Source organism: Trichechus manatus, unplaced genomic scaffold (genome assembly GCF_000243295.1).
Source record: "Trichechus manatus latirostris isolate Lorelei unplaced genomic scaffold, TriManLat1.0 scaffold00048, whole genome shotgun sequence".
NCBI classification, from domain to species: domain Eukaryota; kingdom Metazoa; phylum Chordata; class Mammalia; order Sirenia; family Trichechidae; genus Trichechus; species Trichechus manatus.
The window spans coordinates 6,788,963-6,802,443 of record NW_004443984.1 but is presented as its reverse complement, the minus strand read 5'-3'; the positions used below and the strand labels follow the sequence as shown (position 1 = coordinate 6,802,443).

General features: G+C 52.0%; 1 protein-coding gene across 3 annotated transcripts in view; it reads left to right on the top strand.

The window, feature by feature from the left end:
* The window catches only part of EPHB2 (EPH receptor B2), a 149,923-nt gene extending 136,442 nt beyond the window's left edge, over nt 1-13,481 (top strand). For 2 of the 3 annotated variants that reach the window (XM_012555751.2, XM_012555750.2), the window contains 7 exons: nt 3,687-3,809; nt 4,391-4,638; nt 5,835-6,050; nt 6,950-7,099; nt 9,152-9,345; nt 11,662-11,817; nt 12,361-12,643. In XM_012555751.2, coding sequence (XP_012411205.1) covers nt 3,687-3,809; nt 4,391-4,638; nt 5,835-6,050; nt 6,950-7,099; nt 9,152-9,345; nt 11,662-11,817; nt 12,361-12,469 — 1,196 coding nt within the window. In that variant the 3' untranslated portion in view covers nt 12,470-12,643. Of the gene's footprint in view, nt 1-3,686; nt 3,810-4,390; nt 4,639-5,834; nt 6,051-6,949; nt 7,100-9,151; nt 9,346-11,661; nt 11,818-12,360 lie in introns of all 3 variants that reach the window. The other variant, XM_004377146.2, reaches the window with a different exon arrangement.

Genomic DNA, 13,481 nt, shown 5'->3' with positions numbered 1-13,481 from the left:
GAATGAACAAATCTGTCTTGGAAGAAGTACAACCCGAATGCTCCTTAGAAGCAAGGATGGCAAGACTACATCTCACATACTTTGGACATATTATCAGGAGGGATCAGTCCCTGGAGAAGGACATCATGCTTGGTAAAGAAGAAGGTCAGCAAAAAAGAGGAAGACCCTCGACGAGATGGATTGACACAGTGGCTGCAACAGTGGGCTGAAGCATAACAACGATTGTGAGGATGGCGCAGGACCAGGCAGCGTTTGGTTCTGTTGCACATAGGGTCGCAATGAGTCAGAACCAACTCAATGGCACCTAACAACAACATCAACAACCCTCGCAGGTGGACTCTGGAGCTCACATTCTAGAGCAAGAGCTCATAAACTTGGGGTTCCCAGACCCCTAGAGCTCTCAAGGACCTGTGAACACCAATAAATGATATGCCACATATGGGAATGTTCACACCCTGTGAATACTTTTCCAAGGAGTAGATTTGTAGCTTTCATCACATTCTCAAAGGCATCCATGACACCAAATATGTGGAGAGGGAGAAACAAGGCAGATAAATGAGTAATGCTAATATTCAATCAACAAGCATTTACTGAGTGCCCACTATGTGCCAAGCCCTGGAATTTAGCATGAACAAGACAGACACAGCCCCTGTCCTCCTGAGGGAGAGACGGTAAAACAAGTCCTCACAGGCAGCAGAGTGTGTCAGAAGGTGGTGGCAGGGGGCCATAACCATGCATATTCAGGAGCCCTGATACAAGGTAGAAAAGCTATACGGACATCAGGGCCATCAAGAGTGGGTGTGGAGACAGGGCTGCAGAGCCTATGGAGAGAGCACAGGGCTCCACTAGAAGGATCCAGGCAGGCTTCACAGAGGAGGTGGCATTTATCTGGACACAAAGATGGAAAGGAGAAGGGTGTTCCAGGTGGAGGGAACCACCTGGACAAAGGCACAGAGGCAAGAAATGAGGTGTGTCTGGGAACCCTGGGGAAATCATTCCCTTCTGGTGGCATGTAGGGGGAGCAGTGAGCTGTAAGTGGGGCCAGATCATAGAGAGCTTTGAATGCCAGGCAAAGACACTCATCTTTGTTCTATCAGCAATAGAGAGCCCTGCTGACCAACCCAGCTTGCTAAGGTTTGGGGGCAGCATCTAACTGGTCGGCAGCAGAGATGTCTGAGCAGGCTTGGAGCCCCTGCTGTGCGCTGCCTTAGCTCCCTGACCTGATGCATTCCTGTCCTTCCTGCCCAGCCAGCCCAGCAGAAAGGGCTTCCCTCAGTGTTGTTGGGAGGGAAACTGAAAGCCAGTTGTGAGGATCTGGCAGGACCACAGGCCATGCAATGAATCTGGGCAAGAAAGGGAATGTCTCTGGGCTCTGGTGAGGGCTCACTTGGGGAGGAGCGAGTCATGGCTGAATACTCCACGAGGAGGAAGCATGGACCAGATCCTGGTTGCTTTTCATCCGGGAGACAGTGCACACAGTGGTTAAGAGCACTGGTCCTTCGGCTCAAGTCTGATAAACCTGGGTTCAAATCCTAGCCATGCCGCTCACTAACTGTTTGGCCTTGAGCAGATTACTTAGCTCCCAGAGCTGCAAATCTTCGTGTGTGAACTGGGGAGAATGATCCCTTCCTCATGGAGTTCTTAGGAGGAGGAGATGAGACAATGCAGATAAAGAGCCTGGCACAGCATCAGCCACAGACAAAGGACTGGGTGAACGGCAGCTGCTAGTAGTATTATTACTGTATCTTGGTCATCTGGATTCTGCTCGCTTCTACAGACATTGAGGACCTATTGTGTGCAGAGCTTTGTGCACGGTGCCAGGAAAGGGAGAAATGAGAAAAGATCACATGCCCATCCTTTCCTTTCAGGCACACACAGTCTAGGGTGGTGGTTCTTAACCTCTTCTAGGGTCTCAGATTTCTCTGAGACTCTGCTAAAAGTTTGGGATCCCATAGCCAGAAAAACACACAGACATTATGTGTATGTGTGTATATAAAATTATCATAAAGACAAATTATATCTAGAAATATAATATTTCTAAACTTATCAAAGATGGATTTGGGGTAACTTATTTTCTAAAATATCTATTTTCAGAATTTTTAGGTTATTTATAAGGAACATGGATTATTTTTCTAATCCAAAAGGCAATATAATAATAATGATGATAATAAGAATAATAAATGCATTCCATTTCAGGAAGTTACCAGATTCCCCCACCCCCCACCCCCGCACACACACACCCCAAAGCCTATCAAGTGGTTCATGGACCCAAATTAAGAACCCCTGACCCAAAAAGCTAGAGAAACACCCACACAAATAATCTAAAATAAAGCCAGTGTGTTAGAGCAGGGGTCAGCAGACTTTTTCTATAAAGGGCCAGGTAGTAAATATTTTAGACTTGGAAGGCCATACAGTCTCTGTCACAACTACTCAACTCTGCTGTTGTAGTGTGAAAACAGCAAAGGAAGTGACATGGCTGTGTTCTAATAAAACTAGTTAGTTATAAAAAGTTTGGCCATAGTTTTCTGACCTCTGTGCTAGAGGTTCCAACTCCTAGATTCCTGGAATGTCTGAAACAGAGGCTGGGACTGGTCAACTGACATGTCCAAGGCCACATAGCCAAGCAAGGTGATGCCTCAGCCAACCCGTACGGTGGCCCAGAGACTCCAGCCCCTAAAAGCTCTCTGGGTGCCAGTCTGATCCTGTCATTCCTTTCAGCCTCCAACTCCAAGAATGGCTCCCTCCAAAGTCACAGCTCCTGGAGCAGTGGGAGGTTGTGGAGGGCCAGGAGGTCTGGGTGGCTGGGGGCCAGTTGTCTGGGAGGGGGAATATGGGGATAGGTCATCTTTCTTTTCCTTCAAAGAATTTTGCTGACCCAGCGCTAGGGACAGAGCTGGGTATTTGACGTCCGGGTTACCTCTTTCTCTTTCTGCATCAAAAAATAAAAATCCACATCAGATCAGGAATCAGATTAACATGCCCCATGTCCAGCCCCATGCTGATCACCAAGGTACACAGAAAGGTTTAAGACTTGGCTAGTAGGGGATGTGGGTGGTGGGCCCAGGGACCATGGCCCCTCAGACCCTGAGTGAGGCAGCCCTTCCAAACTCTGGGGTCTAGCTGTGTGGGCTGAGGCAGCCGGGAGAGCTCCTGAGGGGAGACGAGACTTGAATTAGGCCTTGAAAGACACGGGGGAGGTCTCCTTAGCAAGAGCCCAGGAAGGACACAGTCTATTGCCTGTTCTTTTTGTAATTTAGTTCCAATTCTCTGTCTCCCTTCTTGACTTCCTCTTTCTTTACTTTGCACCCCTGACTGTCTATCACAAGGTGGCAAGCTTACCTATCTTTTTATGCCCACATCCATGACAGACATTGCTAATCAGTCCTGGCAGCCTTTTAAGCTGCTCCAGGAAGCCCTTACTAATCAATTAGAGTTGGAACAAGAGCTAGAACCAATTTACCATCTCTACTGATCTCTCAATTCTCCTCACCCTTCTTCCTAGCTCAATGCCCACTTGCCCACTGAGGCCCAGAGAGGCCAAGTGACTTGCAGGGGTTTGCCCAGTTCTTATGAGGACCAACTACGAGTGCATTTCCCTCCATGGAGGGGCTGTCTCCAACCTCACCTTTCCATTTGTCCACATCTGAAGTCTGTTCATGTGACCGAGCCTGATCTTCTCCCCTCAGTGACCCCAGGCATGAAGATCTACATCGATCCTTTCACCTATGAGGACCCCAATGAGGCAGTCCGGGAGTTTGCCAAGGAAATTGACATCTCCTGTGTCAAAATTGAGCAAGTGATTGGAGCAGGTACCTGGGGTCCTCTGCAATGGGTGGGGGACCACCCCATCTGTACTCCTGGGGCAGAGATGAGAGGGTAGCATATGGGGCAGGGGCCTCAAGGACCCTCCAAGACCTGAAGACTCAAAATGCCCGAGATGAAAGGGCCCTCAAAGGTCATCCAGTAAAACCACACTGTCAAACAGATAGGGAAACTGAGGCACAGGGCTGAGAAGGAGCTGTCACAGGAAGTCAGAGATTGAGCTAGGTTTGGAACCCAGTACTTCCTGCTTTTCACCATTAACCCATGGTCTCCCTCCCCATCTCCCCAGGCGCCCTATATCCTCACCCCCATACTCCCACCCAAAATTCACAGCAACCATAAAGAATTTACTCTCTACTCCCACAGTGGCTGGAACTTTTCAGGGTCTCCTTGGGTCTGCCCTTGGGAGGTCCCCACATTCTGAAATAGGTCTGTATCTGAGAAAACTAATTGACCATTGAGGAGAAAGAGCTCCTACAGGCCTCAGGAGCAGAAGCGACAGGGAACAAGGATGTGGCACTCCCACCTAGCAAGTGACATCCTATCTCTCTTGGTCTGTCTGTCCCAGGGGAATTTGGTGAGGTCTGCAGTGGTCACCTGAAGCTACCAGGCAAGAGAGAGATCTTTGTGGCCATCAAGACACTCAAGTCAGGCTATACTGAGAAACAGCGCCGGGACTTCCTGAGCGAGGCCTCCATCATGGGCCAGTTCGACCACCCCAATGTCATCCACTTGGAAGGCGTTGTCACCAAGAGCACACCCGTTATGATCATCACTGAGTTCATGGAGAATGGGTCTCTGGACTCCTTCCTCCGGGTAGGGGAAACTGAGAGTGCCAGAGGTCCATGAGTGGGGCAGAACAAGGAGTATGGACATAGATTCATACTGTAAGAAGAGCTTGAAGGGGTCTTAGAAAAGCTCTAAGTTAGGAATGGCATGCATGCTGCCACTCTCCATTCCTTCACCTATGACAGGCATTGCTAATCAATCCCAGCACTCCCTCCCACTAAGACCAGAAGCCATCTCAAAATCCTTCTAAATATGGTTCCCTCGGAAGCCACAGCCAGTCGTTCAGAGTTGGCACACAATCTGAAATCTGGTTGCCATTCATGCTCTTAGCCAGTCTTCTCATTATGCACAGGGGAAAACTGAGGCTCAAAGAGAAGCAGAGTTTGCCCAAGGTCACCTAGAGGGTCAAGGTTAGAGCCACAACTGGTACTAGGTCTCCTGACCGCCAGTCCAGAGTTCCCACCAGATTTTGGATTTCCCAGCGTTGTACAGGCCAGGGAGGGGAGTTGAGAGCACAAGGCCAAGAGAGGAAAATTTAAGGCCTCCCAGGAGATAAGTCAATCTGCTGGACAAAGAGCACTGGACCGGGAGTCAGAAGCATGCCATTAGACTTGTTGCCATTCCACAAATATTTATTAAGTACTTATGCAGTGGTTAAAGTCCCCAGCTGCTAACCAAAAGATCAGTGATTTGAACCCACCAGCCGCTCCTTAGGAGAAAGATGTTGGCAGTCTGCTTCCATAAAGATTACAGCCTTGGAAACCCCATGGGACAGTTCTGCTCTGTCCTATAGGTCGCTATGAGTCAGAATCGACTCAACGGCAATGGGTTTGGTTTTTTTATGTGCCAGGCACCTTCCATGTACCTTCTCATTTAACTCTCAGAATAGCCCTGGGAAGTGGGTGTTACTTATCCCCATTTAACATACAGATGAGGAAACCAAGACTTGGAGAAGTTAGGTCACTTGTCCAAGGTTGCACAGCCAAGAAGGGGCAGAGCCAGAGTCAAACCAAGTGTGTCTGCTCCAACGCTCATGTTCTCTCCACCACTCTGAAGTCAGCCTCTCATGGGCTTCTCTAAGGTTCCTGGGCATCTGAGTCCTTCTCACAGGGAGCCCAGGGCCAGGGTGGCAGGGTCTTTATCTGGTCCCCCACTGGGGGATGGTCCAGAGCTCTGATTTCTGCTCTTCCACTCACTCTGCATTTTCTTGACTTCTCCCAAAGCAAAATGACGGGCAGTTCACAGTCATCCAGCTGGTGGGCATGCTGCGGGGCATCGCGGCTGGCATGAAGTACCTGGCGGACATGAACTATGTCCATCGTGACCTGGCCGCCCGCAACATCCTTGTCAACAGCAATCTAGTCTGCAAGGTGTCTGACTTCGGGCTCTCACGCTTTCTGGAGGATGATACCTCAGACCCCACGTACACCAGTGCCCTGGTAAGATATAGGCGGGCACACTGGGATCACCTGTGCCCAGTGTGGATATTCATCTCTCCCTGAAATACACCTTCACTGACACCTGCTTGTGCCAATCACTGGGCTGGGCCCTGGGAACACAGAATGAGATAACCACAGATCCTGCCCTCTTGGAGCTCACAGACTCGTGGGGTCACAGATGTGCAGAGCAATATGGAATGACAGGGCTATGAACCAAGAAGCCCAACCTTAGCAGGCACTGGAAGGCTTCCTGGAGGGTGTGATATCTAAGCTGACAGCTGAAGGGCCAGTAAGCTTGTTATATAAAAACGGAAAGGAAAGAGCCTCCAGGTAGAGGGCACAGCAGAAGGCAAGATCAGGCTGTAAGGGGGAAAGGCAGTGAGCAGTAATACTGGAGAGATAGGCAGGGGCTAGATTTTAGAGGCCCTTAAATACCCGAGTTCAGGATTCTGTCCTGAAGGCAGCTAGAGTTGTTGAAGTGTTCTTAAGCAGAAAGGAATAAGACACAGTCCCTGCCCTCAAAGAGCACAGAGATTACTGCAAATAGAGCCAGACAAGCAGGCAAATAATTTGAGTACTGTTTTTGTATGCTAAGCATCTTGATAGGAGATGTGAAGCACAGTTTTAGGATTAAGGAGAGTGATCAACTCTTTGGAAGTTAGTCAGAGAGACTTAAAGGATGAGAAAGAAGTCTTTAGAAGGCATAATGGGAAAAGGCACTCCGTGCAGATGGAACAGCATATGCAAATACCCAGAGGTCTGAAGCAGCATGGTGAGCTTGGGAAACAAGAAGGCACATCATGTGATCCATGCAGCACAGACTTGGGGTGAGCAGTATTGAGAGCAAAGCTTAGACAGATCAGCGTTCACCCATCAACCGTCCCATTCTCATTCCCCAGGGTGGGAAGATCCCGATCCGCTGGACAGCCCCGGAAGCTATCCAGTACCGGAAATTCACCTCCGCCAGCGATGTGTGGAGCTACGGGATCGTCATGTGGGAAGTGATGTCCTACGGGGAGCGGCCCTACTGGGACATGACCAACCAGGACGTAAGTTTCCAAGGGGGTGGGAAGAGCCTTTCTGGCTAGCCAGAGAGGGTAGAGGAAGATTGGAAATTCCTAGCATTGTGCCAGTCTCCCAGGGATGAGAGAGGTCTCTGAGATCCAGGCCTGGCTGTCAGGGCAGCTCCCAGCCCTGTGCTGACTTGTTCAAACATCTACACAGGACCCTGGACTCTCCGGGGGTAGGGAGTAAGGAAGGCCTACCCATCCACAAATCAGTAAATCTTCAGGGTACACACATCTATGGCCAACTCTGAATGAGACCACGTCTTCCCTTCAGATGTTTCCCACTAGTTGGGGTGACAAGACGAATATGCAGGGAACCAGATGTCATTATCAGGAAATTTGATGACAAAGCACTGTAAAAATGGCATGGGGGTGGTGTCTGACCACCTCTAACTTCACAAGGGGGAAGGAGAACACAGAGCAACAGCCCAATGCTGATTCCTATGAGGCAGAGGTCAGACATACCTCTCTCTCTGCCATCTTTACCAATTCTGACACCAACTGTCCCTCCCACAGCACTCTCTACTTCTCTGCTGGGTTTGATAATTCATTGCAATGGCCACACAGAACTCACAGACAATATTCACGATTATGGGGTTTATTAGGGAAGTAACAGTTACAATTCAGGCTCAGGAACACTCAGAAAACAGTTCTTCTATTAGGACAGCCTCTTCTCAGCGGTGCTTGCAGGCACGTCTCTCCCTGGCCCTAGGCCTCTGCCCGAAGACACTCAGCTTTCTCTCTCCTTGGGCTGGGAAGCCCACCACGCTGTCTCCTACTGCCAGGTCTCTGCTGCCAGGTCTCTGCCACCGCTTCTCGCTGCCTTCAGTGTTACAGCTCTCTCTCTGTCTCCTGGTTCCAGGAGCTTCTCAGCACAGGGATCTCAGGTCCAATGGCTGGCTCCTTGGTGGTGGTGGGATCTTCTCTTTCCCACCTCTAGTGTGGCTCATTTCAAGCCCAGCAGGATGGCAAAACTAACCAATCCCTTTGGTGGGCCACAATTACCCTATCACACAGTCCCACCCAATCACTTGGGTAGGAGCTACAAGACCATGACTAGAAAGGCCACACAAAAGCGATCCACACTGCAAGCGCTAAATTGGAGAAAGCAAGTGTCGAGCCCTGTAGGTGCTGAGGCAAGGCAGTGTGGGCAAGATCACTCAAGGGAGTCTTCACAGGACTGCTGGGACTCAACAGTAATGAGACTTGGAGATGTCAGTGCTTTCCAAGGGGAAGAACAGCCTGTGCAAAGACCCAGAGGTGGGATAATGAGACAGGCTGGCTTACCAGCATGAGGGGTTGTGTTGGGGAGCAGTGGAGAGGAAAGTTGGTCAGAAAGGTTGGTGAGGTTCAATAATGGGGTATTGACAGTCAACCCAAGGAGTTTTGATTGGAAACAATGCATAACAGAGAGGACTTGAAGAAGTTTCTTGAGCAGGGAGGGTGACCACAGTAGGGTTGGGGAAGATGAATCTGGCCTTGGTAGCAGGAGAAATTGGAGAGAATGTTTGAGCTCCTTTCTCTCACAAGAGCTGGGCGGGAGTGGTGGGCGGGGGTACCGGCCAGGCTCAAGGCCACGCTGTGGGGCCTGACACAGGAAGTATCTCTTACCTGGAGCTTGTAAGTGGCACTGAACTGGAGGCATGCGGCCATCCTGGAGCCAAGCAAAGGGCCAGAAAGGGGAGTCCTCAGAGCCATCAAAGCCAGAGGGGGCTCAGAGATTCAGGGAGGGAGAAGCTGGTGGAGTAGCCCACAGGAAGGTCAGCCTGGTGGAACCCTGAGGCAGAGGTTATCTCAGGGCACTGGATGGTCTGAGACTGGGGGGGGCGGGGAGGGCAAGGACAAGCTGCCAGGTCAGACCGAGAGGACAGCTGGTAGGAGCCCAGGTGAGGCCCATCATTGGGGGTGCCTCCAGGAAATGGATGTCGTTGCCATGGCAACCACATAGGTCGGACCTGCGATGCACTGAGGGCAAGACTGGCCAGGCAGGAGGGCAGATGCCCTCACCCCACTCCGACCCTGTGTTGTCCTCAGGTAATCAACGCCATTGAGCAGGACTACCGGCTGCCTCCTCCCATGGACTGCCCGAGCGCCTTGCACCAGCTCATGCTAGACTGCTGGCAGAAGGACCGCAACCACCGGCCCAAGTTCGGCCAGATAGTCAACACGCTGGACAAGATGATACGCAACCCCAACAGCCTCAAAGCCATGGCGCCCCTCTCCTCCGGGTACGGCCCCGCCCCGGCCCCGCCCCTCTCCTCCCGGTACGCTCTGCCCCGGCCCCGCCCGTCCCCTCTAAGTAAGATTCAGCCTTGGTCCAATCCTGGCCCCGTAAGGTCCCGCCCCTATCTCGCCCTTCTCCTCTCGGTACCATCCATTTTGGGCCCCTACCCGACCCCGCCCCTCCCTCCAACTGCCCCCTCTGGCCCCGCCCTCTCCTCCCAGTACAGCTCCGCCCCCGCCCCGCCTCCCTTCTCCCTACTCCCGTACAGCCCCGCCCCTCTCTCCTCCCTCGATGGCCCCGGCCCCGCCCCTCTTCTCCTTCCATGGCCTCCGCCCCGCCTACCTCCTCTCTCTTTAAGGAGTAACCCCCCTTAGGGCTCCCCGGTGTTCAGGCAGATGCTCTCCACCTCAGCTTGGGGTCGAGGAGGGATGGGAGTAGTGTTTGCCAGGCATCTACCCTGCCTTGGGTGCAGAGGAGAAGGACGCGCACTCTGAGTGGTAGAGGAAGCACCTGGGGACGAGAGAAGGGTGAGGGGTGGGGGCGTTAGGAAAGTGTTGAAGCCCGAACCGGTTCTTGAAGGATGAATAGGGGACTTCCAGGGGGAGGCGAGATGGGTGCAAAGGCAAGAAATACTTCAGCGAGTATAGGGTGCAGATAGGGAAGAGATGTGGCAGAAGGAAGAAGCAGGGGACTGGGGTGCAGGTAGCTCCTGAGGCATGTGAATCGCTGGCCTGCCTAAAGAAACTAGTGAGAGCTTTTTAAAGCACAGTCTGAGGGGACAACATTTAAGAAACATCACCAAAGGGTCCAGAATCTTGGTTAATAGATTTAGTCATTACTAAGTTTCTTCTCTATCTATACTCATCCTTGAACCCGGACCCTCCAACTTATATTTGTATCCTCGTCAACACATCACACACACACACACACACACACACACACACACACACACACAGTCACACACGGTCACACAAATACAGTCCTACACACAATTATGCAGACACTCTTGCTTATGCTCACACACACACATAGAATCCCACACTCGTGGGTGCACACCAGTCTCAGGCCCTCACACCTGTACACATCCACAAGCCCCTGGGCACCCACCTACATTCATAGCACTTACCCCACACACACACATGCCCCTACACTTGGGTCACCTTCCCTGAACCAGAGAGACTGGCTCAACTGGAGGAGGGTGCTTCCCTTCTCCCCAGGGGTCCCAGGGTGCTCGCCTTGTGCACCATCAGGCCTATAGCTCAGCCTTGCCTTGCTTGAGTGACGATTTCAGGTCACACTCCCAGCCCCACATGTTTTTACTCTTCAAGACCCTCAGTTCCCCAAGGTTTCTGAGGATCCTGATGTCTTCAGGATCTAGGGCTGGCTATGGTCAGAGACTCTTTGGGTCTAAATCCTTCAGCCGCCAAGTTTTCATGGCCAGGCGACCTTCCTGCTTGCATTTACCTGTAGCTCCTCACCATGACCCTGCCCCAGCCTCCTGACTCTCCTGGTAAAATCACCCTGCAGTTTTAACCTCAGGAGAGTCATCTCACTCCTTGCCAGCCAGGAAGTCATTCCCATCAGTGCCACCAACTTTATCTAGACTTTGGAGATGCAGTCCACAACATCAGCCTCCTGGAGCACACACCAGAGTGGAGAAGGGTGGAGAACAGCACTAGGGGAGGAAACAGTGAATAATCAGCAGTTAGTCCAGTTGAAATCCTGCTCCTAAAAATAAGCATGGGAAGGAAATCTCCCCTGCCTCACCACTGCGGTCCAGGCTCTTAGGAGCCCCAGCAGACGCTCCCCTAGAATTCCAGGGGACCCCAGCTCTGATTCCTGCACACATACCCTCACTCTCACGTTCTCACAAATATAAGCCAAAAAAAAAAAAAAAACCGGTTGCTGCCAAGTCAGTTCTGACTCATGGCAACTCCATGTGTGTCAGAGTAGAATTTGGCTCCGTAGGTTTTTCATGGCTATAATTTTTACAGAAGCAGATCACCAGACCTTTCTTCCGAGGTGCTGCTTGGTGGATTCGAACCACCAACCTTTCATTTAGTCACAGTGCGCAAACTGTGCCACCCAGGACCTCTCACCTATATACATATGCATAATTACACAGGTTTCAACTCATGCCCACACTCACGCAGAAATACACGTGGACATACACATTCATTTATGTTCACACATATGGATATGCATGCATGTGCACATACACACGCAGCTCACAGGCGTGTCCATGCACGTACTTACCCTCAGCCTCCCTGCAAGCATGAGCCCTGACCATCTCTGTCGCCCACCCCACCACCACCCCCAGAATCAACCTGCCGCTGCTGGACCGCACCATCCCCGACTACACCAGCTTTAACACTGTGGACGAGTGGCTGGAGGCCATCAAGATGGGGCAGTACAAGGAGAGCTTTGCCAACGCCGGCTTCACCTCTTTCGACGTTGTGTCACAGATGATGATGGAGTAAGTGCCCGGCCTCCTCCACCTACCACAGTCAGTACCTCTCCCCACTCCTGCCCTCCAGCTAAATAGGGTGTTCTGGAAGGTGGGGAATAGACAACATCCCAGCAGAGAGTGGAGAGACCAAGGGGCGAGATGACCAACTTTGGAGTCACACCTGGTTTCACACCCAGGTCTGTCTGCCACCTGTGGACTGTGTGACCTTGGACAAGTCACAGAACCTCCCTCAGCCTCAGCTTCCTTGTCTATAAGCTGAGGGTTGGTAGGAAGATAAAAGGAGATTACTTAGTAAACGTGAGTTCCCTTCCCCTTCCCTGCAGGGGAGGAGAGAAGTGCACCCACGCCCTGACTCCCTGTCAGGTGTCCTTCCAGCTCATCCCAGTCGCTCACTCTAGCCTTGGATGTCCATCCCCGCCCCCCATCTCCATCGCCTCCCCCCCCAGCTCTCTTAAGCACAAACCCCAGGAGAGACCCAGGCAGCTCTCTGTCAGGCACAAAAGCCCCTCTACCCCATCTATCCCTAACACACGTCCTTTTCTCCCAAAGGGACATTCTCCGGGTTGGGGTCACCTTGGCTGGCCACCAGAAAAAAATCCTGAACAGTATCCAGGTGATGCGGGCACAGATGAACCAGATTCAGTCTGTGGAGGTGTGACCCTCACCTGCCTCGGCTCACCTCTCCCTCCAGGCCCCGCCCCCTCCGCCCAGCGCCGGCCCCCCGGCTCTCCGTCCACTGCAGGGTCAGCCGCCTGCCAGGATGCCACGGGCGCCAGGAAGAACCAAGCAGCACTCCAGCCACGAGACGCCACCAAGAACACCTGCGACTCAAGGATGGGAACACAAGAGAATGGGGAAAAAGAAAATCTACCCTGGGAGGGGGCGGGAAGTACAAGAAATACTTTCTAAAGAGGATTCTCACAAGGAAAGCGATGACTGTTCTTGAAAAAAAAGAAAAAATAAGGGCTTGGGAGATCCGTGTGATTTGTCCAATTGGAGGTCAAAAGCAGTTTCTCTCCAACTCCCTCTGGGAAGGTGACCTGGCCAGAGCCAAGGAATGCTTTCAGGAAAACAAATAGCAAGCGAGGAGAGAGGCCGCCCTTCCCTCCTGCTCACTGGCTTGTTCCTTCAGGCGTCACTCAACAGCCGAGCACCAGGCAAACGGGGCAGGCGGACAGGCAGCCGCCCTGGGAACCACCCCAGGAAGATCCATGCCCATTGCCACTGGGCGAATGGAAGAATTTTTCTGACTTTGGAGAAGATTTTAGAAACTCCAATGAAAGAGACCCATTTCTCCTGTTAGCTCATGGGGCTGAAAAGGGGCTTTTGTCCTCCTGGGCCAGGGAGAACTTGGGGACACCAGAAGGGTCAGCCTTCCTGAGGATGGCCACCCACCAGGCCGGTCGACACAGCTGCAGCTCCACGTACGTGTCGTGCCCGGCCTGCTGGCCTGGCCCGCATGGGTGCCAGCCCCCACCAGCCCCCACCCGGAGGACAGGTGCTGCAGTGACCGCCATCAGCTATGACTGCCACTGAGAAGAATTGATCCTGTGTCTGGGTTTGTTTACAGCGATTTGGTTGGAGGTGGTTGTGGTTGGGGGGGATTTGTCTGTTGGTTTTTGTTTTGTTTTTTTTTATGACAATGAAGTGACACTTTGACACATTTCCTA